At 41.1% G+C, this 27,231-nt stretch overlaps 2 protein-coding genes and 1 long non-coding RNA gene across 10 annotated transcripts in view; 2 read left to right on the plus strand and 1 right to left on the minus strand.

The window, feature by feature from the left end:
* The window catches only part of BFSP2 (beaded filament structural protein 2), a 20,531-nt gene extending 18,124 nt beyond the window's left edge, over positions 1–2,407 (plus strand). The window contains exons 5-6 of the mRNA XM_062509327.1: positions 1,501–1,632; positions 2,081–2,407. Of these exons, the coding sequence (XP_062365311.1) occupies positions 1,501–1,632; positions 2,081–2,407 (459 nt within the window). The remainder of the gene's footprint in view (positions 1–1,500; positions 1,633–2,080) is intronic.
* Positions 2,293–10,534, minus strand: LOC134053997 (uncharacterized). The gene is made up of 3 exons (XR_009933996.1): positions 10,398–10,534; positions 4,503–4,568; positions 2,293–2,429 (listed from the first exon to the last, which is right to left on the minus strand). It is a non-coding gene; the product is annotated as an uncharacterized LOC134053997 (long non-coding RNA).
* CDV3 (CDV3 homolog) lies at positions 10,302–27,084 on the plus strand. Of its 8 annotated transcripts, none has more exons than XR_009933994.1 (6): positions 10,302–10,677; positions 13,062–13,141; positions 15,278–15,426; positions 16,462–16,624; positions 24,444–24,786; positions 25,023–27,084. XR_009933994.1 is itself a non-coding variant. In XM_062509339.1 (6 exons), exons 1-6 carry the CDS (start codon positions 10,447–10,449, stop codon positions 17,790–17,792), a joined length of 753 nt encoding a protein of 250 aa, XP_062365323.1. In that variant the 5' UTR covers positions 10,302–10,446; the 3' UTR covers positions 17,793–18,084. The 8 variants fall into 8 exon arrangements, 6 of the variants coding, with proteins under 6 accessions (XP_062365323.1, XP_062365331.1, XP_062365318.1 ...); XR_009933995.1 differs by lacking the exon at positions 25,023–27,084 and having other exon boundaries at positions 24,444–24,583; positions 24,665–24,684; XM_062509339.1 differs by lacking the exons at positions 24,444–24,786; positions 25,023–27,084 and adding exons at positions 13,881–13,883; positions 17,666–18,084.
* Positions 27,085–27,231: the final 147 nt, after the last annotated feature.

Consider the following 27,231-nt stretch of genomic DNA (forward strand, 5'->3'; position numbering starts at 1 on the left):
TGAGGGTGGGAAAACCTTGTGTGTCCCAAAAGCTTTAGAGTGCATTCAGTGTCTGCTCACTTGCGGTGTCCTCCTCAATGTTTATGACCTGATGTGGCCATCTCCATCTACTCCATCTGCCTGTTCTATCATTCACACCACTAAGGTGAGGTTAGTAGCTTAAGGTAGCTTCTGGAAGGGTTTCAGTGCCACCTGCAGTGAGGTAGTACTTGTGTCATCAGCAGGATAAATGTGAAAGCCAGGCTTCAGGTAATGGGTGTAGGCTATAAATATAGAAGCTAAAGCACCTCACCTTCCCTGTGTATCTCTTTTAAAAGAGGCATTTGCAGTCCTCGTAGCCTATGAAGGTGCAGACTACACTCTCAACACCATTTAGGAGACACAACTTACTGAAAAGTGGTAGGTCCATGATCACTGATTCACCAGGAATAGTCAGGTAGAATTATGTGTCTCTGAAGCACAAGCCCCAACAAAGGATTTCCAGAAAACACAAGACCTGTGCAATTTGCTGGAAAGGACAGGTTTGGTGCTTGGATTGAAATTCAGCCCTCTGCAACAAAGGTTCTTAATTCTAAATTTCTGTTTAAGACTTAACTGGTATTTAAATGACCTTTTTCCACTGAGGTTATTTCATTCACAATGTACAAGGTTCAGGGTTCACATGGTAGTACAAAAAAACCCCCTATTTTTGGTGCATGGTCCTAGATTTTTTTAAAATTTGATCTTACTTTTAAAATAAAAGAATGCATAATCAGAAAAGTAGAACAGGGTCAAGATGAAGTTCCAGAGTGTGATGGAAGTATTTTGCATAGTTTAATTTTAGCATCAACCACAAGAAATGTAGGTTTTGACTGAAGAACTGTATTTTCTAGAGAGTCCAGAGCTCTGGGCTGAAAAACCTTGATCTCAGCCCTTATTAATCAGTACAGAAATTCTATTTTTACTAAGGTACCTTTTCCTTCACCTATTTTCAAGAAACCTGAACTAAACACATACAAAATCCCCTAAGCCACAAGAGCAGGAAATAGCATAATTAACATATTACTTAATTAACAGAATTTTTCTTATTGACCCCTGTGGTATGACTTGCTGTCTGACTCATAGAATCTGATGTGCAAAATTAAGGTGTGAGTACTTCTGAAGACACACAACTTCTAAAGAAATATCATAGTATGGCTATAAAATTAACAATTACAGCAATGTTTTCTCTTTAGAGATAATTTTAAGCACATAAGTATGAGTTCTGAACAGCTGTTGTTGACATGGATAACATAAATACGCTTATATGCATAAGCCATTTTACATTAAATGACTAGAAAATATGATGATTTTGACACTAAGAAGTATCCAGAATTGTTTAACCACGGGATTTAATACACAGGAATCAAACTTAGAGTCAGAATTGCCACAAACTGTGAAAATATTACTTCCAGTTTGGTATGCAAGGAAGCTAAACCGTAACTTGTGTAGGTTGTGACGACAGTCATGTTCTTTCACCAGCAACAGGCAGATATGATGGCTGCCGTGCGAACCCAGGAGGAAGAGCTGGTGGAGGGCCTCAGAACTGAGTTCCATGAAACTGCCTGCAAAATACAGAGCCTGCAAGCAGAAACTGAATCTTTGAGAACCTTGGTAAGGAATGCTGGGTTTTCAGTGGGTGTAGTCTCTGCAAACTCAACCTTCTGAGGGGAACATTCCTGTCTTGGGATGCAGATTAAGAATGAGTCCCATTTTCCACCAGATACTGTTTCCAGAGAAGCCAGACATTTCTGGGCTCCTCTTGATTGAAATGATGCTCTAAGTGTACCACATTTGACAACCAGGCTCCAAATTTCCATCTTCAGTATATTCATATTCAATCTCACTGAGATTGCTTGGTAGTGTAGTACTAGACACTGTGAGGAATATCTTGTAAAAGTACTTCAACTTTTGTAATGATAATACTTAATATCAAGGTGGCTAAAGAAAGGAATTCTCAAAATATATATAGTCAGTAGAGATATTGGCCAAACCTGAAAAAAAATCACTATGAAGCATATGGAAATTGACTAATTTATTGTCTGCTGTCCTGCCCTTGCAGAAGAGGGGTCTGGAGAATTCTTTATATGATGCCAAGCACTGGCACGACATCGAACTGCAGAACCTAGGCTCTGTCATTTCCAAGCTGGAGGCAGAGATGGGAGAAATCAAAGTAGAAACCGAGCAGCAGCAGAGGGATCGTGAAAATCTGCTGACTAGCAAACAACAGCTGGAGAAAGACATTGCTGCATATCACTGCCTCCTGGATGGAGAGCAAAGCAGGTACTTGTCCTTAAAAGGATGGAGAACATCCTCCCAGGGAATGGGCTGTGAGGTTGCTAGAAGTAGGAGGACTGGACTGCTTCTCATGTTTTATATGGCTGGGTAGTAGATGGTGAGGTTTGAAGAAACTGCCAAAAGGGAAGAACACACCAAATCCCATCAAACAGAGATTCCTAATTTATTGGAGATGGGTGATTTCCAGCACTACCACAAAAGGACATGGTTTGGGAACATGCCATGAGTTTCACTTCTCTGATGGTTTGAGATGTGATATTAAAAAGCTACTACCAGGAGCTACATTAGTGGCTGCAAAGCAGATGTGTTGTTGTTTCTTGATTTGAACACATTATGCCATCCCTCTCTCAATACAGTCCAAATATTATAGCTGTGATCCTGGGAAAACTCCTTTTCTAAGCTTGTAAGATCCCCCTGAAGTCCAAGGATGGAATCTGGAGCAGTGACTGCACCTTTTGTGAAGAAATGTGGTTCCAACTCTTAAGATTTTTTCCTCTGGGAATAACCTGTAAACACGTTTACAGTGGTTGGGTTGCTTGGCTAGGTTTTTCTGAGATCTTTAATCACCCTTAATCATGGAACCTCTGAGAGTCTGATCAACAGATTTTGACTTGCTCTTCTGCTCAGGCCAGGGAGAATTTTAAAAAAATCAAATCTTGCTGAAGCTGAGATTTTACCAGCTGAACTAAGGATATGACTTGGCTGAGCAATTTTCCTGTTTGCAGAAGTGACCAATTTTTATTCTTTTTTCTTTTTTTAGCTGATTATGAAACTCCCAGCCCACAGAAGACCATTGCCATTAAAGCAAAAGATGTCACTGCCAATTATATTCGTGGAAGCTAAAAACCCATCAAAGCAGCCTGCTTTATTCAGTTTGATTCAACAATCAAAGTAGGTTGTAGCTTGAACAACTTTATTAGACCCTCTTCATGTAATTGCTTTGCTTACAGATTTCAATTTACTCATGTTGTTAAAATTATAATAAAAATAAAGAATATCAGGCTTCTGTTTGAGTTTTTTATTTCCTTTCAGCATTTTTCATGATAGCTGAAGGGGGCTGGATTAAGAATATCAGGTCTCCATTTCCCACCAAATAAACTTTTTCTTCTCACAGTACAAATATATGAGGACTGAGCTACCCCTCCCCTGTGCACACAGCACCCACATGGAAATGAGGAGTGTGCTCTGTTGTGTCACAAGACCATCAGCTCAGTAGTGTGAAATCTAATTCAAACAACACCAAAGGAGTTAAGTGCACTGATAACTCAATGTGATTAATTTTGAAAAGTGTAAACCAGTTGAATCACTAATCCCAGCATCCCAACAGTACTTTATAAACACATTTTTAAGTCTAGACTAAACTTCTGAAAAAGCTGAAGGTGCAGGAGAGCAACAGCAGTTCTGGCTACATCAGAGTTACATCCTTTTACTGTATACTGAAAGTCCAAGCCAGGGTATCAGTTCGTGCAAATTTGATACTTTCTTATTTATTTATGTATTTTTATATTTTTATATGGTTGCTCTTTCTTAATATCAACATCCCTCCAAGGCAGGTCGGCCACACTTCTTTTGAATAGGAACACACATAGCATCAACCTGTTGGCTGACCTTAGGTTGTTTCCTGTATTTAGATGACACCATGAGGAAAAAGATTTGCTGTCTTTCACTTTTGACTTTGCTTTATATTTTAAACATTGATAACCTTATTGTATTGCATAATATGGTATGCACAGTATGGTCACATTAAATACCAAGATGGATCTTGCATTTTCAGAGAAACATAATGAACCTTAGCTCCTATCATACAAAATTTTAGGCAGATGGTTGGCTTTCCTTCTCAAGTTTCTGCACAGAGATGAAATTAACCATATGTGTTTGTTGGGTTGGGACTTCACAAGACCAACAGGTACACCAGGTGACAACACAGTTCATTAAATGGACTCAAAGACTACTGAGATACAGCACATATTAGAGAACACAATGGCATACAGCATATACAAGAGGTAGACTTTAGATATTTTGATTTTTAATTGAAACATTAGCTAAGAAAGATACTTAGATTTTAATGATAAAATCAAATACCCTCCAAATCCACTAAACTTGATCCACTGGTGAATTACAGGAATAGGGACACAAATGTTGTCATGCCTTTCCTTGTACATTCCCCCACACACGAAAAATCCTACCTGATGCAGCTGCTTGTTAAATGATCCTTCATTTAATCTGCAAAAAGTCCATCTGGCATGTACCACCTGCAAGATTTTGATAAATACTGGATTAAAAGATTACCCAACAACAATCAAAAAAAAAAAGGCAGATGATGGCAGATTCTGGTTTTTTCTCATATAATGTAGGCTCCTCAGAGCAGCAATAATACCTTCTTATACATCACTGCAGACAGAACCAAGATGAGACTCCATCAAGAACAGTGATGATAAGAGAAAATACACACAAACCGTGATACAAGAAATTAGATGGCACTTGCCCTTGGGTTGGGGCTAACTGCTTGGTGTCTAGGAATGATCACTTTTTGGCATTAACAAAACATAACCTCCCACTCATTCTTGACACAGAAGAGAATAATCTCCCTATGATTTAAAAATGAAGAGGGAATTTAAAAAACATAACAATATACAATCTGGATTCAGATCCATTTGCTATCTTCCAGTGATGCTTCACATATGAAAAACAACTGACTATCCCACTGTGAAGCTATTCTTTATAAATGTCACTCATGGAGATAAACCTGAAGAAATTCTGAGTCTACAGTTCTACTCAGACATGAAATAAAATTTTTTAAATTTTTTTATATGCCATGATCCACTATACTCCATAAAAATTAAATTAGGTTAATACTAAGATGATTATTCATTGGAATGTAAATAGTTTCTTTCAAAATCATCAAGGTATTTCAGTGTGGGGAAGTGTCAGGAAAAGGAGGAAGCATGAAAGCAAAATAATGAACTTCCAGCAGCTTTTCTCTTTATTCTTTGCAAAGACCAAAAACCACAGAAAAGATTATTTTTGCGAACAGTCCATCAGAAGTCAAATGTAGCACATCTGGCCCTTCTAAATCAAAGTGCTTTCATATTAAGCACTGAAGGTCTTGTGAAGAAATCTCTCTGCACTTTTACATAGACTCCTGTGAGTACCCAGCTGGCTGTGCAGCCCCTCCAGTCTACTAAAGGCTTTCACAACTTTTGTAAGCACTAAGGTTCATAAACTGATTCATCTTTATAAACCTGGCAGTTGTTTTATTAAATACAAATTAACATGTTTCCAACTGGTTTTCTTCAGAAAATCAGCACCAGAAAACAGATTTTATTATCTCCCACTGTACTATCTCTCACACCTATATTCCTGTGAAGAAATTTGTGGCATTTGCTGTTATGAACACTCATGATGCAGAGAGCACAGATAATACAATCTAACAGCCAGCTGCTGCACAAAAGGACATCTCTGCTCCCCATCATGTGCTATTGTATTCCCATTGCACCATCTTGTGCTAGCACCAACAGCTGTCTGATGTCTCAGGAGACGGCTCAAGATTCAAGATCAGCAGAAAATTAGCCCTGCAAAATGCTAGAAAACTTTCCTGCCAGTTGATTCCCTGAATCAGGCCACTGCAGGGACAGAAATGTACCAATGGCAGCATAGGGATGGGAGGGGGAGAGCAACTCATCCAGACCGTAAAGCACAGCCACACCCTTGGTGATAGCTAGTCACTAAGTCCGATGAGCTGTGCTATCAAACCATAGGTGTACTTTATACTCCTCCCAGCCAGACACAACTTCTTCTGCACCACAGCCTGAACCCACACTGCTGCATCCTCGGGCCAAGGACAGGATGCCAGCTCGATGTGAGTCCCTGCCTCATTTAAGATTTCACACTAAGAAGCAATATAGCACACCAGCTAGGCACTGGTATTCTAGCCTATCATTCTACTGTTTATATTTTAGTATAAGAACTATTATACTGATTCTGTGGTTAAAAGATTATTTTTAAGGTCACTTTCACTCTGGGATTGTCTAAAATTAAACAGTTTAACAAACCACCAGCCATTGCTGGCACCAGTGCCTGCATTCAGATGCCAATCAGTGGTGGAGAAAAGAGCATGATAAAACTCCCTTCTTGTTTTAGAGGTCTGAAACTACAGCAAACTCTGAGCTGAGAGGAAGGTTAAGCTCCTAAAGAGAAGTGGGCCCACAGTGTGACAAGGACTCCACCAGAATTCTTCTGCAAGCTGCTCTACACCTAAAGGCACCTTCTCCAATTTCCTTAAGCAGGCATCTGCTCAGGAATTACGGAATGTTTGTCTGCTTGTGCTCCACAAATGTCAAAGCAGTTTGCAGTGGTGTCACCTTCATGTCACAGAATGGAGATTACTGGGGACAAAGGAAGATGAAACACTGGGAAACTGGAAATGGAAGTCTGGTCCTAACTCTTGCATCACCCACAACTCACTCCAACTTTTCTTCCTTCAGTTTCTCCAAGCAAACAGTGGCTGCCGCATCAATTTCCCTACATGCAGTAGTGCTTCATGCCTCAGGCTTTATAAAATGCACCAAGATGCACAGGGAGCAGCATCATGGCAGGACTTGCCATCACTACAGAATGGAGAGGAGGCAGCCACTGTATGGGGAGGAGAGAGAGACAAAATCCTCAGAGTCCTGGGGGTAAATCCATACCTGAGCAGAGGCACTCTGAGTGCTGTCTTGCTAAAGGCAGGACATACAGGTCAGTAATGCACAATGCAGCAGGGAGGCATGTGCTGAGCTCATGCTCCTGGCATGGCAACATGGCATTCTGGATATATTCCTTGCATTGCAAACATCACTCCTTCCAGTCCGTGACCGTGAGCTATTCTTCAGCCAAGTGTCCTCTGTGCAAGTACTGAGGGATGTTGAATTTGAGAAAGGAAAAGAAAACCACAAAAAATGACCTTTTTTCTGCATCTAACTTTTTACACAATAAGAATCTTAATAGTAAAAGCTGATGAAATGCATTCACACAGAAATACAAATGCCATGTGTCAAACATTTTCACAATTTTATATAAAACTAGAGGTGGGAGGTAAATCCAAGCATAACTGCATAACTAATGCTTCCTTTAAAGCACCGAGACCTGTCTTTAAATCTGGATCTAAGCCTTCCGAGGCCTAAAACGTTGCTGCTATTTTCCATGATTTCTGCTGAGTCTGTTCCAGATTTAACAGATGAAATGCTTCTTGGTGCGCAGCTCCTGACAGGTATTAAGTTCCTAATCCAGAGCTGGGCATTGCAGCCTTACAGTACTGTGTTTGCAAGAGACAAGTGACGCAGATGCTAAAAGCTGCAAAAAGGCATCAGGTTCACATTCTCTAGCCTGATAATGGGGCTATCCATAATAATACAATGAAAATATTTTATGAGTTGCTGAAATTCAATAAATGATCAGCTTAGAATCAGGGACAGCACTGTGGTTAGCATTATTATTAGGTTATCTACCACAAAAGCTGAGGGACACAAACCACCTGCTTAGTTGCACGGTATTACCAGTGCAGAGCCTGCAATTCCCAGCATGGGGCAGTGCTGGAGGTACGCTGGCTTCCCAGGAAATAAAGAAGCACAAACACAAGGGAATGCAGTGCTTTAACAACAGGAATGTCAAACAATTCCACACCCAACCATTCCCTCTCACACCTTCCATTAGCTGAAGGGGACAGTAGGAAAGGAGCAGAGAAAAATAAGACTTTGCTACCAAATTTGCTCCCTACTTCAATGATTCCTATCACAAATGCAAAGTGTCACTGACCATATGACATTCTTGGTGCTATCAAATAAATTGTTGTGCTTGCAACTTTTAGGTCCCTAGGGCGTGCTCTGTGCAGGCTCCAATCCTCTAAGTATACAGGTAGTAAAAATACAAGGAGGACAGAGGGTGACACATAAAAAGAGAATTGTAACACAAAAGCAGAATGCTTGACTACAGTGACTCAGTCACTCACAGATACAAAACACTTCATGAAGACTTTGTGTATTTATCCTCTTTCTGCAACATCAATGGCACCTTGTCCATTTTTTCAAAGAACCTGAGAAATAAGGATGGAAAACACTAAATAACAGCATTGCCATAGACATAAGTTGAGACTGTCAACCTTCAGAGGGTGGAAAAACTCTTAATTTATATGCTAATACACACATATGTAATTATTTCAAGAGAAAATATGACAAAGCACAAAATTATACTAAATAACTCAAGAATACAAACATGCTGACTTTTATATAACTGTAATACAAACCAATACATATTTGATTCTCATTTGGGTAGTTCTCATTTGGGCTCACACTTTACCAGTAGGAACTTTTATCTCCTTTAGATGGCTGATGAAAGAAGTAAGTAATTGGAAACAGTGTTTCATGTAATTATTTATGACTCATGACAGGCTGAGGACGTTTTTCAAAATGTCCTGCCTCAAAGCTTTTGACGTGTTTTGAAGCCACTGTGAACTTTTGAAACACCCATGTTTTTTTCCAGAGTTAAAGGTCACTACAGTACCCAAAGTAAGAGGTAAGAATCTGCAAACACCAGCTGTGAAGTTTGTTTTACAGCATATACTCCCTAGGCTTCAATACCAGCCAAAAAAACAGCTAGGAAGTTCAGGCCATCACATCCAGACATCCTAGACAGTGTGATGTTTCAAGACTTACTTACTTAACCACACAGACCCAAGATGAAAGCTAAATTACTTCCTTGCATCCTTTGCAATGACAGTGTAAGTTCACAGGCCTTGCTGGGTGGGGGAGGCAATGCCTCTGTCCCTGCTGGGAATGAATGCCACCTCTCCTCAATGGTTGGGAGGAGCTGGGCTAGCCAAGCAGCCGCCTGAGCCTGTGGGACCAGTTGAGGACTGGGGCTGCTCCAGCAGTTCTCTCAGCCTCCTTGGACAGGATCCCAGCAGTGTTGAGGCCAAAGGGGCTGTCCCTGTTTCACTGTGAGGGAAACTGACAGAAAGGGCTTGCACCCAATGTGGAAAGCAGCCAAAGGCTTCCAGAGGAGCTACTGCTAGTCTCAATCACAGAACTGTTAGGATTGGAAGGGACCTCTGGAGATCACCCAGTCCAACCCTGCTGCCAAGTCAGGGTGAACTAGAGCAGGTTACACAGGAACACATCCAGGAAGGGTTTGAATGTCTCCAGAGAGGGAGACTCCACACCCTCCCTGGACAGCCTCTTCAGTGCTCTGTAATCCTCAACGTAAAGAAGCTCTTCCTCATGCTAAAGTGAAATTTCTCATCATTTAATATATGGCCATTGTTCCTTGTCCTGTTACTGGGCACTATGGAAAAGAGCCTGGAATTATCCTCTTGGCACCCGCCTTGGAGACATTTATGTAAATTTATGAGACCACCTCAGTGTCTTTAGATAGAACAGGCTCCGCTCCTGCAGTCTCTCACAAGAGAGATGCGCCAGTCCCCTCATCATCTTTGTGGCCGGCTACTGCCCCTCTCGAGCTCTTGTCCTGCTGAACCCAGAACTGGACACAGCAATCCAGACGCGGCCTCACTAGGGCTGAGCAGAGGGGCAGGATCACCTCCCTGGCCCTGCTGCCCCCACTCTTCCCGATGCGCCGCGGACAAGCACAGCCGCTGCGCAGGTTGCGGGCTCACTCCCACCGTGTCCCACCCACACGGATCCCGACTCTGCCCGCACGCGGATGGGCGAAGCGGAGGGGCCGGCGCGAGCCTGGCCCCGAGCGCGCGCGCACGCGCCGTCCCGCCCAGCTCGGCCAATCCGCGGCCGCTTCGCCGCCGCCTTCCCCGCGCCCGCCGCGCGCGTCCTCTCGCGCCGCAACGTCAGCGCCTTTCGTCCCCTTTTGGACACGCCCCCGAGCAGCCGGCGGCGCTCATTGGCCGCGGCGTGGCGGCGCGTGCGCCGTTAGGGGCGCGGCCCCGCCCCGTCTCCCCTCAGCTCCTCCGCTCCCCGCGGGCCGCGTCAGGCGTGGGGTGCGCGGGCCGCCGGGCGGGCCCGGGCAGCAGCCGCTGCAGCAGCCGCAGCCGGGCGGCCGCGCTCGCCGAGCAGCGGGAGGGCCGCACCGCTCACCTCTTGGCCCGGGCCGCCGCTGCCTTCCTTTCCCTGCCCGGCCGCCGCCATGGCGGAGACCGAGGAGCGAAGCCTGGACGACTTCTTCGCCAAGCGGGACAAGAAGAAGCGGAAGGAGAAGAGCAGCCGAAGTGCCGCTGCCGCCTCCAGTGCTTCCAACGCCGGCTCCAACGCGGCGAGCGCGGCCGCGGGGACCCCGCGACCGACTGAGGGCGGCGGCTCTGGGGCCGCTGCCGCCTCCGGCGCCGCCGGCGGCTCCTCGGCCAAGGCGGCGAGCAAGGTGCGGGCGGGGAAGCCGTGGGTTCCTGCCGGCAGGGGGCGCCGCCGCCGCCCGGCCATGCGGCGCCCGGGGCCGTGCGCGGCTGGCGGCGCTCCCGGCCCCGCCCCGGGGCCGCCGGGTGGGCGCTGCCGCCGCTGCTGCTGGTGGTGGGGTGGGGGGAGCCTTCGCCGGGAGCCCAGGCCCTGAGGGAGTCGAGAAAGCTGGGTCCCTTCCCGCTCCGCAGCTGCGGCTCAGCCCGGCACTCCCTCTCAGGTTTCTGGATATTGCGGCCGGAACCGGAGGCTTGCGTCAGGTGCCACCTGGAGCTGTGCAGCGTGGCATGTGGACCTTGGCGATAAGATTCCCCCAGAGTCCGCCGAGCTCTGTGTCTCGTTGCCAGGCAGGGTTTTGCTGCCAATATTTTTTTTTTTGGTAGTATATTACAGTGCAACGATGAGAATGCAGGATAAGCTTAAATGTCCGTAGTTGAGTTAGTAGCTCTGTGTTTCTTTCTCCGCCCTTGTTTTTCCTGTCCGCATTATAAGCGCTGAAGTAATGAAATTTAAACCGGAAGTAGCCATAAGAGCTCTAATGCTGTATATTTTTTAAGGAATTCTAAGAAATACGCTACTGTTTCCTCCTGATAGTTTTTAAAATGTGGACCTTGACACGTTATGTACCTTTGTTATATATTTGTCTGCTGTAGAAAGGACAAATAGGACCTCAAAAATTACTTGCACCTTTTGTCTCTATTTCTGGTTTGGTTTCTTTTTGCCTCTTGGTATTGTTTTCCTTCGGAAACTTCAGTAGTAATCTGAGGATGCATTCCCTGTCTTGCTGCTTCAAATCGACTCTTTATCTAGCTCTATGATACTGTATTCTCAAAGTATAAAAAGATGGCTTGTCAAAGGGTTTTTGGAAGTTAGATACATTGCTTCCTTCATGCTTACATAGAGGATCGGTGATTTAAAGATAAAATCTTGTGCTAGATTGATTACTAAAACCAGAAGCTGTTACAAGAGTTCTAATGCTGTATATTTCAAAATTAATTTCAAGAAATTCTCTCCTGTTTCCTATGGTTGCTCAGCGTGGGGAGCTTGACACGTGCAGTAGCTTTCTAAGTAGATCAAGGTCAGTGCTAATCTTTCAGCTGCTCTTCTGCTCACTTGCTTGCAAAATATCTGGCTTTGAAGCTAGTACTTGGATTAGAAACAAAAGTCATTAAATGTGAAAGGTATGTTAGCTTGGAAACTAATGTTTCCATGGAGATGAGGATATAAGAAATCCAAGAGATTTTAGAACTGTAAACTTCTGCTCTTCCAGAAGACTGAATCTTCAGCAGACAGTGCAGTTAACATGAGGTCATTTCCTACTTCTGCTGTTACTCTAAAGCCCATCAAAGTTTTTCTGCTGGAGATTGACTGTGTAGAAGATCCCAGCACAGGGCTCTAAAAGCAGCTTTATTCTCAGCAGTTCAATGGGAAGGGGGCTCTACCTTTGGCAGACCCTGCTCGCAAGGTCTTCTCATTTGGAGGAATATAACTGCATTTCATGTAGAGTGTAACAATTAGGTAAACTACTAGTAAGGCTGTGTGTGTCTTAAGGCTGGGACTGGGAACGTGGGAGGACTGCTTATCTGTTCTGGTCCATTTTTGGTCTACGTTAATAATCCCAGAATCTCCTGATGACACATAGGACAAAATTGCCTACACTTAGGTGAGTCCCTCTTTCCCCAGAAAACCTCCCATTTTCAAACCCTCAAGTGGTTCTCTTGAAAGATACACATATTTTGTGTACTAAGATTGCTGTGGTTTTGAAGCTGACCTTTATACTCTTACAAAAACGCAGCTCAGGAAACAAGACTGTAAGTGTGAATGTGAAAAAGTCAAAAAGTCAAGTGCACCATTATTAATTTTTGTCATAAATGCACTGTAAGCTATTCCAAATGCTCTTTTTTTGTCATGGAATAGGTGATGGAAAAGTTAATTTGAAGCTTTGTGTGCATTCGATCTGTTTTAAAAGCCTACTGTTAGCGAAAGGGAGAGGTCTTGCCCTTGTATTGCACTGGTCCTGACTGCACGGTCCTGTTCCATACTTCATGTTGTTCCTTGACCTCCTGATGTGTTTTTGCTGAAGTGATGTGGTTTTATTTCACTTGAATGACTTTTTGCTGGGACATTTCTTAGCTGTTCTAGTGAGTTAAAGTCAGCTCTCAAGTGCATTCCAGGTGACAAGACTAAGTTAGGGGATGAGGGCATACAATCCTTTCCCCTCTTGACAGCAGGGCACACAGTTTGGTTACTCCTGGAATGGTACCTTCACCCTCAGGTTTTTTTGTATTATCTTAGCTCTTCTTTTCTTTGGTTACAGAGAAAGTGGCAACTTATATTTTTCTTTTCTTACAGGAGGAGGATGATTGGAAAGAATTTGAGCAAAAGGAAGAAATTGATTATAGTGGTCTTAGAGTTCAGTCCATGCAAATAAGGTACTACTTTTTCTTCTTTATTTCTTAAGTATAATCCTTACCAATGTATAAAAGGGATCGGTTTTTTCTTCAGAGCTGCTTCCATGGGATCCGGTTAAAGAGAGTTTTGATATGTTTCTGATAGTACACAAGTTTGCTACTGGGTAATTTAACTTTGACTGGTCTCTGCCAATGTTCTCTATATTTTCTAAACTTCTGTTCCTACTCTAGATCTATCTGTTTTGCTTGAGACTCAGGATTTTTTATTGTAAATGCTTAACATTCCCTTCCATGAAGATAGTCAAGTAGGAATTTCTCAGAGTACTGCAGGATAGTAATTCCCACTGAATCATTTGACTGCTGTAAGGGTATCTGGCTCAGTCTACTCAGCGTCTTCAGTTGGGGAGCAAATTCCTGCACCATTGCATTTGTATTTCAAAAAACCAAAAACACCCTTGGTGAAAGTAGTGTCCCATGATAAGATCCCACAGGATTGTGTTTATGAATCTAATCTACGATTCCTTGTTCATTTTCTTCATTAGAGTTCTCCTGTTGTCTGGTGCAAAGTAAGTCTTCTTATGTCTCTCCTGGTCAAGAAAAAATATTTCATCAGGTCAGAAAAAGGTTTTTTTATGACCTCAGTTGTAAACTGAGAATGCCAGATAATCCTCGTTGTCTAGGTATCAATGTTCAAAATAATGATATTTTAAACTCAGCCTACCTGTAACCAGTGCAATAGATGTTTTCTTCACTGTTTGAGCAGGTCTGACACTTCTGAAATTATTTACTTCTTTGGACCACGGCATTCCTCCAATTCCTTTCAGTTAACTAGTCCTTTGGGCCATTTGCATGAATTTGTCCCACAAGCTGTCCATGGCATTGAAGTGTCACAGTGGATATTCATGTCTGATTAGAGAACCAGTGAGCTGCAGCTTCACTTGACTGCTGGTGCTGTTTGAATGAAAAGCCTCTACTTCGGTTTTCCAGACAAAGGCCAGAATTCCAAATACTTTTTGTACTGTGACAGATTTTCAGGCATGTGGAAGTTTCTGCCACAGATTTTTCTAACCATTCAATTAGTGGATTCATGGGAAGAGTGGAGAAGTAAATGGAAGAAAAACCCATTATAAATATCTATCTCTTGGAGGTCTCTTTGATGAAACAAAGACACAGTGTCTGGTGGGGATGGGATGCTCCCTGTGCTTGCTCTGTTGTAGTTAAGTCAGTAGACAATGCTTCTGATCGTCATTTAAAATAAGTTGTTTAGGCCCTTGGGACACCTTACTGTGGATTTTACTGTGTTTGGATGAACAGTGAAAGGCCATTTACAGGTATTTTTTTTCTGTTCTCTGACCCATTACTTAGACAGATCATGATTAGTAGGATTTGATGTATTTTGAACTTCTGAATTCACATGTTTCTGCTGTTGAGATCAGTGTCTTAAATCTTTTCAACAGCCTGTTCCATTTTAGCACATAGCTTTATGTAGTAGCTTTGGCCAGCAAATTTGTTTGGGTGTCTGACTACATCTATGCAAAATAAAATAGTCAAACAAAATACAGGCAAGCTTTTGCTTGGGTCTGTCTTTGAAAAAATCACATTTTTCTGTATTGTGCTTTTTTTTTATTGCCGGCTTTGAAAAAAGGTGTGAGTTTGTTTGTAGATTGTATATTACCCATACATATAAGGGTATTTCTTAGGGGGTTGCAGTTATAGGAAAAGTGAACTCAAGACTTGCTTTCTTTCACCACTACTCCACTATTTCTTCCTCTTGACTAAAGCATTTTATAGAAGCTGGACTTGAAGACCTTTCCTGCTTTATCTTCTCATCCCTTTCAAATGTATGATTATGATAGTAAGAAAAAAGCCTTTCTGCTCAAACTAAGATGCCAGCTTCTTTGATCATTTTGTTCAAGTTGAATTCTTTTTATTCTTTTAAGAGCTTTTATCCTTTTCAGTTGCCAAGTTATGTAGAAGCATGCCATAAATCGTTCAGATGGAATTGCTAGTACAGTGATTACAGGACTACCATAGTCCGATTTAATTTATTATCTTCAGCATGGCAGCCGTGAAATCTTGTCTTATGAGGATTATGTAATCTGTGGCAAGTCTTAAACCTCCATTTGTAAGGTGTTATCAATCATTTCTCTCTTACAGTGAAAAAGATGATGATGAAAGTGAAAAGAGAGAAGAACCTGGTGACAATTGGGAAGAGACTGGTGGTGGTGGTAGTGGTGTAGTAGACAGATCATCTGGTCCTTGGAACAAGTCAGCTCCTGCACCAGCCCCGGTTGTTGAACCGATTGGTAAATTTAACTCAGACTTGTTTTTTTCCAATCAGAAGTGCATCAGGTTGAATTAAGCTGCTCAGTGGGTAGAGCTCAAGGAATGTTTCCTGTTCAGGAACCCTTTAATGAACTAGTGGCTTGTTTGGCATGCCAGCCATCAAGGAAATCTTTATGCCAGGGGATCTGAGGAATAGATCTGTATCTGTCAGATACTTTAAAACAAACATTAAAGGGTTTCTTTATTTCCAGCTTCAAAATGGGGGAAACATCCTGGCTTTGCAGGAGATCCCTCTGTGAAATACGTGTTGGAAGTATTTCTGTTGATGTAAAAATGCTGCTTTAACACTTTAGTGGATGTTTGGCCAGTATCTTATCTATTGTGGCCATTAGTAGCACAATTTTCAAATCTGTTCTTAGAGTGTTGAGAACATGGCATTGCAAAAGATTCTTTTAACTAGGATAGGATTAAGTTTATTAAGTGCAGTTAATTAACATCGGTGAGATCACCGGAGATAAACTACTTAGTCATCCTCCGAGTTCAGAATATTGTTTCCCACTGAGAAATTAATTGGAAAATAGCCTATGTTCTTTCTTGTTTGTAAAGGAGGTAAACCTAATTAGTGTTATTCCATCTTAGATTTTTACCTTAAGTGCAAACTATTTGGCTAGTCCCCTCTGCATCTGGAGGAGTGTTTTAAATAAGATTTGGCACCTCTATAATTATGTGTTTAAGTCTGTTTTAAATGTTTTTAAACTGATGATGATAAATTGCAAATGAGAAACATGAAGTCCTCATTAGTAGTTAGGATTCCCTAAACTCTGTGAGTCAATACACTGGAGCCACATTTCAATTTGATTGACATCATGTGACACCTGATTTCCTGCCTTGTTTAAAATACTTGCTTCCAAAACTTAAAAGATGGAAAAAACATAGTTGTAAGTTTCTTTTTATTGCTTCTTTATGGAGTTTTGTTTGTGTGTTGGTTGGTTTTGGTTCTTTTCAGTTACGAATGCAGGCTTGTTCTCATGTGCGAATCTTGTTCCTTACCCTAGTTACAGAAACTCCAGAACCAGTGCAGACTGGTGGCGTGTACCGGCCGCCCGGTGCCAGGGAAGGTGGGCGGCCACGGAGAGCACAGCAAGGACCACCAGAGATCTACAGTGACACACAGTTCCCCTCACTGCAGTCCACCGCCAAGCTCGTAGACAGTAGAAAGTAAGTGCATTCCACTGATTCCGCAAGAGATTTCTGCCTTCTCTAAGTTCTTGCTTTGTCCTAGTGCTTAAGCCTGAATCTTTCCTTCGAGGAGAGAAATAACTAAGGGATGGTAAATGTCTTTTCTGACTCTATTCATGTGAAAAAACTTTAATTGAATGTAGCCCAGTGAGATAGCCGATAGTCAATTATGTTATCTTTGACAGCTGAAGGATTTCACTGAATATTTCTGCTGCTGACAGCACCTGCTTCTTTCAGACACTAGACTAGCCATGGTGAGGCTCTGTGTTACTTCCTTCAGCAGACAGACGTAGGAAGTCCTGAGCATGCAGCCTTCTTGTTAGCGATATGAAGGTGGTTTAACTGGAGGAGTGGGTTTTAATACAAATCAATACACTTGCTGTCTGAGCTGTGATTTACAGAGATAGCTCCCCCAGTTTTGCTGAAGTGTTTTGTATTTGTGGTGTTAAAGACTTCAGTCTCACCCTATTTTTGAATCCTGATCTTTCTATAACCTTATTCTCAGTAGAAGAGATGGCAAGGCCAATACCTAATTAATTTGGGGGATTTACAGTGTTTTTTGTTACCTTTTTTTTTCTTTTTTTGGGTTTTCTCCCTCCCGCTTCCTATGTTACTGTTTAATACAACTTAGGAGAAGATTTGTTTCCTCTAGGTATTTTTTGGTGTAGCAAAGGAGACATGCTGTTACTGATGTTTTGTGATTTGAATGGTGCGAATTGAACCAACATGAAATTCTGATTGAGTGTTCTAGAACGTTACTTCTGCTTTCTAGAACCTATTTTTCATAAATGCATGTAAATTTACTTTGAGAATGTTAATGCAAACTGTACTGGGTGATGAGCTTATTTTGGGGATAAGGTTTTAAAATATTTGCTTGGGAATGTTTAGGTGTTCTGTTAAACTCTAGATCTTGGTGTTTATTTTGTGTTCATAGTGTTTTTGTTGGGATGGGGTGGAAATGGACTAGAAATTCAGTTCACAAGTTAGTGATATTTACTGATTACATTTATTTTCCCATAGGGATAAAGAAATGGAGAAGAGCTTTGAAGTAGTAAAATACAAAACTAGAGGTAGGGATGAGGTCTCAAAAAACCAAGCACTTAAACTTCAGCTAGACAACCAGTATGCTGTGCTTGGGGATCAGTAGAGCTGCACACACATTACAATTAAGGAATGCTTTTTTGGTAACCCTTCTACTAAGGTAACTAAACTACAGCTAACAGCTATGATGAACATGCCACCTTATTTCTGCTGGATCTACTGCAGCAAGTGCAGACTACTTTGACATAAGTGATTGGTTCTCCTGCACTATGGAAGCGTAATATGTCGCAACTTCTCCATTGGATATGGGGCAAATTAATGTAAATGATTGAACGAGAGTCATCAGTGTGCTTTAATTGCTCAGAAAGATACCTACAGCCAGTGGTCATTTCAAAATCTTTTTATGTTCAGATACTGAGCCTTCGTAAAGGTTGACTACCTCAGACTTGATGCACTCATTGTGGACACCATGTGGATCACAACTTCTGGAAGAGAAGGTTACAGCTGTTTTAGTGGCCATCTGAAACTTGAAACCAGCTCTACTGGATTCCTGTCAGAAATCCTGCAGAAGTCAGCCATTTGGTTCCAATTTGCTATAACAAAGATTTAAGTGACCTTAATGACGAACCTGTTCGTTCCCCTTCTGAGGAATCCTGTCATGTGTAACCATAGCCTACTAGAGACTTACGGAGCGTCCCATACCACTCATACTGTCCAAGTACATCAGAGCTGTAGTTTGTTTACCTTTCTAGAGTGCTGTACAGAAGTTACTGCAAAACAAATTAAAACTCAGTCAATATCACATTTGAGGAATGATGGGTTTGAATGGTTTGTTTACATTAGCCATTTTCAAAGTTGTCTAAGTATTTTTTTTCTATTATCCACAAAAGAAATGCCTGCCTTGTTTCTGATATTGATTTGCAGTATATTTAAGCAGTGGTAAGATGTTGTAGTAAAATAGGATTTATTTTGGTTTTTTGTCATGAAGTTTGTCTTTCTCACCCTAAAGCACTAAGAGTTTTGATTTGACACAGAGGTATCCAGACTCCAGCTACAGTCTTCAGAATTTCTCCTCTAAAAATGAGACTTGTGGCAGTAGCGATACTAGATAAAAACTATCTTCTAGCAAAACCAGTTATTTGTTTGTTGGGAAGTGATGCTTATATGATAAAACCAGTAACTTAATATGCAGAGAGATAACTAAAGCTGGTAATCCTGATTTGTTTGGCTACTTCTGTGAAGCACGCAGCTCTCTGAGGTAGCAATCCTCCAAGTATAACTCATAAATGGTGTTTTTTCACAGTCAGAAAGTTTAGTAATGATGGAAGGCAGTGACTTCTTTAAGTTACATAATTTAGTGGAAGTAGGCAAAATGGCAGTGGTACACTAGGAATATAGGACATTGCCTGTAACTGTTTCAGTGAACCAAACCTGTCAAGTACCAGAAGTATTCTGCTGTAACTGTTTTTCTCTTCTCTGAATTTTTACACCAGAAGCAAAATTAAGTTCAATAGTGGTGTGCTCCTGTGTTGAGGTTTCTCAGAGCAAATGCCAAAAAATAGACCCAACATCCATAAAAGTTGCCAGTGGCAAGAAAAACAAGGGAACAAAACAAAGCTTGCTTATGTGTGTGGGAGTACTGTGTATGTGCAAAAGATAAGGATAGTTCAGGAATCACCCAGCTGGGTTCCCTTTGACTAATTGCTGACTTGCTTTAAATTTACTTCTCTGAGGTCACTGCACATTGTGCTGTTGACTTCAGTGGGGCTGGGGTTTCACCTGGTTCTTTTGTGCACAGACTAAAACTGGCCTTGCCCTTGCAGAGTTAACTGTCTATAAAAAATTCTGCTAGAAGCTGCTATTAAAAAGAGGGCTCAAGAGACTATTCCTAAAGCTGGAGACTTCATTTGGAAACAAAACCCCGCTCAAAGACTGATACCTTGGACTCTGAGCCATGTATCTTCCTTGAAGATCCATTGTTGCCACCAAAAGTGTTGTCACAATTTCTGTGGAATTCATGGTAAATGGACATGTCACTTGATGGGGTAGAGATGTGAAGTCTTAAAATGCTTTTCCTGATGCTCTAAAGAGATTGCGATCACTAATGCACATGAATAGAGTTTTAGTCTTCTGTGTGAAGGGTAGATGAGACTGTCCATTGTACCACCTTTATTTGAGGTTTTTGGGCATGAATTCTGGCAGTTCAAGAAAACCCTGTAAAAGTTTTAAATCAAATAAAATGGAAATATACATGGATTATGGAGTCTAGTGAGTCTTTACGTTTTAGTTTGAGCTCATGACCGTATAACAGCAGAGAAAACAGAGCATTTGGATCTCTTCAGGGATAGGCCATGGAGTGGACAGTTGTCCTTATGGTCAGGTGGGCTCTATTTCAGAGCTTATAGCAGTGCATATCAATAAAAATGTTTATTTATACATAGAAGTTTAGTTTGCTACTTGGCACAGTGTCTTCTTGCTCCCACCATAGAGGACTGGTTTGAGATTGTGAGTTGAGTATGAATGAAGCTTTGATATGTTTTTCACTTCAAAGTACCTCTGCTAAGTTGAAGAATGGGGAAGAAAAATCCAGCCTCTGGATGGCTGCTATCACTGGAGCCCATCGGGTACTGATAAATAAAGGCGTCCCTTTGGGGGCTTCTCTCAAGCATATCATTCCAGTTTCTTTCTGGAGGCATAAGGAAAAAAATCAGAAATGCAGCAGATTTCTGTAGTACGGAATGTTAGTTATAAAAGAAGTGTTTCTTGTGTTAAATATAGCTGCCAGCAACTATGAAAATACTAGTTGTCAGTATCTTGTACCAAATAATTGCTCTGCTTGCCTGAAATTTTGAAAGTCAGTCCTCTGTGGAAGCTCAGTATGCTTTGGAGCCTCTGAAGTCCAGCCTTCTGGTTTGTTGTTGCTTTCATTCGAGGTATGCTAAGAATGTCCTTTTCATTCCTTCAAAATGCTCTTTGAAGGCTGTTTCCATAAATGAAGGGTTGTCAGTTGTAGAAATGAGATTCTTGATGCTGGTCCATATAATGCAGTTGTGTGGTCCCTCAGAGACTCCCTGACCTGTGATATGCTTTTTGGTGGGTTGCTTGTTAATTCCCAATTTAAAGGTTCTGGTTTACTTTCTCTGGCTTACAATAAAATATAGCCATAAAGTTACCAGGTTGCTGGTAGAATGTGGAAATGCCCAATGCTTACTGGGAAAAGAACAGTTTGGGTTTGTTTCTCAGTGATACAGTCTGTATTTAAGGATGTTAAAATGCTAAAAACCAGGTAATTTTCATCAAGTTCGGCTTCCCAAATGCTTACTGTAGGTATCTGGAATCTGTATTTACTTGATGTGATGATAAATGTAGGAGAGGATCCGTTTTGCCCATGCGCATCTCTCCCAGTTTAGCTGTGTCATGTTTAATCTTGCTCACAAATGAAGAGGAATTGACAATTAAAAGTGACTGTCTCCTGTTACTTCAGTTTCGTATTTGTAGCTAGCTTTGCTGGTCATGTCTATAGCAACTTAGATACATTTTTAGTGGTACCAATTGTGCTAGAGGTCAGATACCACAGGGAGTAGGGCTTTTGGCATTTGTCTGCATCTGTTAGCTCTTGCAAACTTGACCACAGCCCATGGCTGAGATTTCTGTGTTGTTCAGGTCAAGTAAACAATATAAATTTGATTGGGCTGCACATCTTTGGAGATTGCTTATCTGAGCTTTTGCAATAGCTGTAACTTTTTGCCTTTCTAATTTCTGCCTGGTTTAGCAGTTTTAAACTTGCTTGTGGTTTTCTGTGAAATACTGTATCTAAAATGGATCAGGCATTAACGGGGCTTCATGTGCTTAAATAAGGTTGCTTACTTACAAGGTAGCAATATTATTTTTTCCAATATTGACATGTTTAGAAATTTATACCTGATTGGCCCAAGAAGCTAAATTACACCAAAACCACCTTGAGTATTATAAAATCTTTATGAAAAACTATGATCCAGGTTTTGTTGCTGGATTGTAACTTAGTTCCCAAATTCTCTCTCCGTCTTTTCAGTTTTTAATGTTACAATTTGTTTTTAATGATAAGTATGGGCTTTTATATAGTTTAAGAAAATAATGTGTACTTAAATTTCCTGCATATGAATTAGGTATGTACAGAGGGGTGAAAATCTGACATATATTTGCAGACAAACTCCAGAAAAAGTTAAAAAGACAGGTTGTCTGTATTGAGGTTAATACGAGAGCCTGCAAGCTCTGGCAGATGGAGGAAGAAATAACAGCAGAAAACAGAAATGAGGAGTCTAAGTCGTAACAATTGTGTATCTAAAGTTTGAATTCTCAAGCGTCACCTGTAGTTCTGCCATGTTCTGTTTGAAGTGAAATAGAGCAGGAAGGAAGATTAATAAGTAAATCAGGGAGAGTGGAAATTATGCAAATAAAACATAGGTGCTGTAAGAAGAGAGGGATTAGGAGAGCTGTTTTCTAAACGCTAGTTTTAAGTGCATAGCCTGAGGCAGGGAGTGGAGTGTCAGATGTTGGATAGTACAAATGCTGTGCATTCAGACACTGCTTGCACAAGTAACAGATTCATCTGACTTAAAATCAGCAAAACCGTTTCAAGTTCAGTACTTAGGGAAAACAGCACGTTTTTTCTTCCTTTCAACAAACTGGTAGAATGTGTTTGGAGAGAAGGTAGAGTTCTGCATTGCTATGAAGCTGATCTGTTGCCTAGGGAGACCTGAGGACAAATTTTAAGATGGCTCAACAATCCTCTTAGGAAATGAATTGTCTATTCAAGAAAATTATTTTTCACTTCTGCATGATTAATGGCTGAGACATTGTTTCAAATAGCTGTGAAGACTTTCTTTATTAAGTGACTTCTAAATGGTACATACATCATGGGTTTATTTTCAGTTGCTTGAGAGTATATGTTGATGCAGCAAGGTTAATGAAGTTCAGTGTTCACTTCAGCGAAGTTCTGCTTAGCCAGAATACAAATTCTAAAAACATACCACAATATTAATGAGTCACCAGGGACAGTAGTGTGTCTGGAATATTAGACTTGGAAGTGTCATCTGAAACAACAGTGTGCACTGAAAAGAAGCCAAGCCTATTTTGTAGCAAGAGCATGGGACCAAGAGAGTGAGATTTGGCCTTGGTTTTCTACTGAGCTGCTATGTTCAAGTAGTTTAGTTTCACTTTGCCTCAGTTTCCCCAGCTGTACCAAAATGACCAACAACCTACCTCACAGGGGTGTTGTGAGGCCAAAGCTGTACTTTATCAAGGGCTGGGGCTGATGGAAGGTTCTACAGAGGACTGAAAATCTCTATTAAAAGATCTCTATATTAGCTTTTATTATACTATTTTAATACTACTTTGGCAAAGGCTTATTTCTATGGAATGTAATACACATCCTATTTAAGTATTATGTAATTTGGCTAATTTTAGTATGTATGGATAAGGAAAAAGTTCAGGCTAAGCACTCAACTGGTATTTCCTCTCTCCAATTATCTGTGCAACCCAAATGGCATATTAATATGAGGCTCTCTGTTTTTATGTGGAACATATTAAAATCAATATTGCTATATTTTGTAAACCCCATGACTGAAATAAAATCCTGCTCACAGTTGATAGCCATTTCTTACATTGTGGCTGTTTTAAAGTTTGTTCAAATCATATGAACCAGAAACATTCACTCCTGATACCAAGTGGTATTTTGTCATAGGAATGTCTTTTTCTTATCCTCTCCACATGTAAACACTTTTTCCTGCTCTTTATTCTTTGTCTTACTTAAGTTGAAGTGGCATGCAGATACAAGGGAAATAGGGAGAGAGAATAATCTTCAAAACTTGTAAAATCTGGTATTAAGGTGAACTGTAGAGGAAGGGAACAAACAAAAGGGAAATAGTTCCCCATGGAGGAGGTTTTATGAAATAAACAAAGGAAAGAAATTATCAAAAACTAGGCATGAGTGGAGTAAGCAGCATAGGTAAGAGGAAGGAATACAGATACAGCAGAGACAGTTACCCTATTTATTATCTCCTGATTTATCAGTTAACTGCAGCTGAAGTAACATGAAGTAGTAACTTACAAATACGCCTTTGTCTGCTTTTGCTGGTGATTTCAAGGTTCATTGCTCAGCTTTTGCAATGAGGCTTCAAGTAGAATAGGAGAACATGATGGTGGCCCGCATGCAGACAAATGAGAGCTATGGTGGGTCCTGGACAGAGATGAGGCCCAGCAGTTACCTTCTCTTACTGATATTTTTATCATTGCAGCACCTCTAAGACAGTTGTTAATGCTCATCAGCAGTGACAGTTCTGTCAGAAATTACTGTTAAACTTCAAGAAACTCTGGCAGTTGCTTCAGAGATATTTACCTAGCTGAATAATAAGCACTAAGAATGACATGGGGCTTGTGGGAATACTTATAATGATGGTAACAAGTGATATTAAGGCCCATATATTGCTATGTGGCTTAAAATGACTTTCAAGTACATATCTTATATAGTGGGAAGGAGAATTGCTTCTAGGATGTGTATCATCTATCCCCCTCTTAACAAATAAACTACCTTACTTTTACTGTGTTTCCAGCTTCAAGGAGCTGCTTATACCATTCTCTTACTGCTTTCCTGCCTGTATTTTTCTAATGTGTCACTTTTTTTTTACGGTGCTGAAGAATCAGCAAATACTCGAGATTATCATCTCTAAGAAAAATAGATACTGTAATATTTTTCTGTATTGTTCTGTCTTTAATACAGCCTAACATCTTATTCGCTTTCTTGACTGCAACTACACAGTGAGCAGATGTCTTCATCAAGCTGCCCATGGTGATGCCTAGATCGTCCCCTTGAAAGATCACAACTAATTCAGACTCATGTCACAACTTCTACCAGAGCATGTATGAGTGGTTTAAAACCTTTCCAGTATTTATTGCCTTGGTTTTTCTTGTTGACAACTCACCTGCCCCTGATTTGCCAAGTTTACAGAGCCATTTAAGAGTATCCTGGCAATCACCATCAACCCACTAACTTCCATGGGGATTGGCTTTTGCCATTTGATGTACTGAAGTCTTCAGTTTCATGTATATAATCCACTCTTCTGGTCAGTGAGTAGCATGGCAAGCTCTTACTAATTTTTGCTCAATCTGATATGTTCTATTCCTTTTCATGTCTCCTGTCTTCTGTATTTAATCTCCATTCTAGCTCAGTTACAGCAATGAAGTCATCATGTTACATCTGTCTGCTTTATTTCAAGTAACTTGCCTACAGAAAACTTATTTAAAATACTGTTATAAGCTTCCTTTTTTAATCAAACCATTTATTCTGTATATCTTTCAGACTATGTACAACCATAGCAAAGTGATTCAAACCATAAAAACTGGCTGATGCAATACAACAAATCTATTGAAAGAAAGGCAAGATCTGTGTATGGCCTCCCAGAGTTTAACTTCACTCGTGTCAATGGAGTTATTTCTGTCACACAAGGTCAGTTTCATTTACGTTTGGTGTGACAGCCAGAATCAAGTACCATTGAACAAGCCCCATAGAAACTTGTTTTAAATTTCTGGGTTATTCTCTTTGTGCCAGAGATGAAGCAGATGCATTACTATTACTTAGTTTCTGATCAGCAACCACAGGTGCTCAGCCATGCTTAATCTAATATACCTGTAGTGGTATTTTACTGGATATTGAAACTGCATTGCAGTATTTGAGATGAAGCAACACTGGAGGGCAGGTTTAGTCTTTGTGGCTTGTTTCATCTCTTCATTCTTATCATCTTGTGCTTTAAAGAGCATGCAGCTGTAAATTATGTTGTCTTTAAGCGCTGACTGCATTTTCCAGTCATGTTATGTTTACAGATAAAAAGGATGTGTCATAAGGGCAGACTCAAGCCTGGTAAGATGTACAGCCTGGCCCTTGAGAGCCGCATTACCTCAGTTATCAGAGTACCGTGTCCTAGAGAGCAGCTGCCTTCCAGTGCTAATGATGATACTGGGTCGAGAGCAATAGACCTTGGATTTTGCATCCACATATCTGTATGTTAGGTGTTCTGTTACAGCAGTATTGTCAAAAAAACAGTTATGGCTGCTGGGAGTTGACTAAATTGGACAAGGAGAGTTGGGATTTATTTTACTTTTTGAGGGTGTGGTGGAAGGGGGAAGAGTGCCAATGAATCTGAGAGTTGTTAGAATGTAATGCTTCATAGCCTCTCCCCTGCCTCTGGAAGCCTCACCTCTGCTGCTACTCACCAAAGCCCTGTCTTGCCACTGTAGCTCTGTAATGTTATTACTAACTGCCCAGTAACCTTCAGGACTGACAAGTTCTTTGACCGTGCACTGTGTCTCTACTCTGGGAATTGGGTAAAAGGCAAAGTGGCTTTGGAAACTGGCATGACAGTGTTTACTAGGTAATGGGCTCGGCTCATTGTTTTTCCTGGAACTCAAAACTCAGCAAAAATCTCTTGATTTGACCTCTCTTTACCCTAGAGTATTCTGTCCTTCTTCTGTTCATCTATGTTATTACCATGCCAAGGATTTCTTAGTCAGGTGCCTGAATTATTTACCACTTTTTAAGAAAGCAGCAGGCAAGAACTCCAGATCTTGAATATGCTGCATTGCTTTTATGAGAGCTGTAGTTTCACAAACATTGCAAAACTGCCTAGCAAGTACATGCAGTCTCCTTGAGGAACTGAAACCTAGAGCCTCAGAGGCTACACAGGAGACAAATTCCTACTGAATACAGTAAAATGGAGGCAGTAGCACTGTTCACAGTACAACACAGCCCAGCTATGGAAAAGAGTAGGGTTGCGTGACTGGTAACGTTCTAGCTTAAACAAAAACTGTCTTGCCTGGACAGCAGGTCCTAACATTGTAAGAGGATCTCTGTGTAAATCAAAAGGAAAAAAACCAAACAAAACTGAATTTGTTTTCAACGATGTACCAGAATGCCTCAGCACCAGACTTAATGTGAAGAAAGGAAGATAACTGTGTGCTCAGTGTAGTGCAAAAGAAAGAATGATAAAATGGTTTGGCTGGGAGCCTATAGAGCACAGCAGAAACTATTTCAGCAAAGTAGAGTTCAATATGAGCTATTTCTGAGAATCCCTGTGTGGCCCCCACAGTTAACACAGGAACCTAATGGTGCCTGTATATTTGTATGTTAATATTCATAACTTAAGTTCAAAACCTAATTATATATATTTTTGTCAATAGATTTTTTTTAACCTGGTTTACCTATCATGGCTTCTGCATATGACAACTTCTAACTGTGCAGTGCACACACCTGTTGTCCTTTTGTCCCATGGTAGAATAATGGTATTCAAACTCTGTAAAGCACTTTCGTGATGTTTCCTGTGACGAAATCTGAAGAAAATAAATTTATCTTAACAGCACCAACTGCATTTTCATCTTCCGAGTTTGTCTTGCTTGTGTTGTGTTTCCCCCATGTGTGGCATACGGACAGAGGTGCGCTGGATGTTCAAGGCCCAGCGCAGAAGAGGAGGTGGCTCTGACTGCTTTCTGCTTCTGTTCCCCCAGCACTCCCTCAA

Source organism: Cinclus cinclus, chromosome 1 (assembly GCF_963662255.1).
Source record: "Cinclus cinclus chromosome 1, bCinCin1.1, whole genome shotgun sequence".
NCBI classification, from domain to species: Eukaryota; Metazoa; Chordata; class Aves; order Passeriformes; family Cinclidae; genus Cinclus; species Cinclus cinclus.

Bases quoted from the DNA above. Each gene is read 5' to 3' on its own strand.
- CDV3 (XM_062509339.1), top strand. From the start codon at position 10,447: ATGGCGGAGACCGAGGAGCGAAGCCTGGACGACTTCTTCGCCAAGCGG. The intron at 15,427-16,461 runs GTAAATTTAACT...TCCTTACCCTAG, and splicing joins CCCGGTTGTTGAACCGATTG to TTACAGAAACTCCAGAACCA. The intron at 16,625-17,665 runs GTAAGTGCATTC...ATTTTCCCATAG, and splicing joins AAGCTCGTAGACAGTAGAAA to GGATAAAGAAATGGAGAAGA.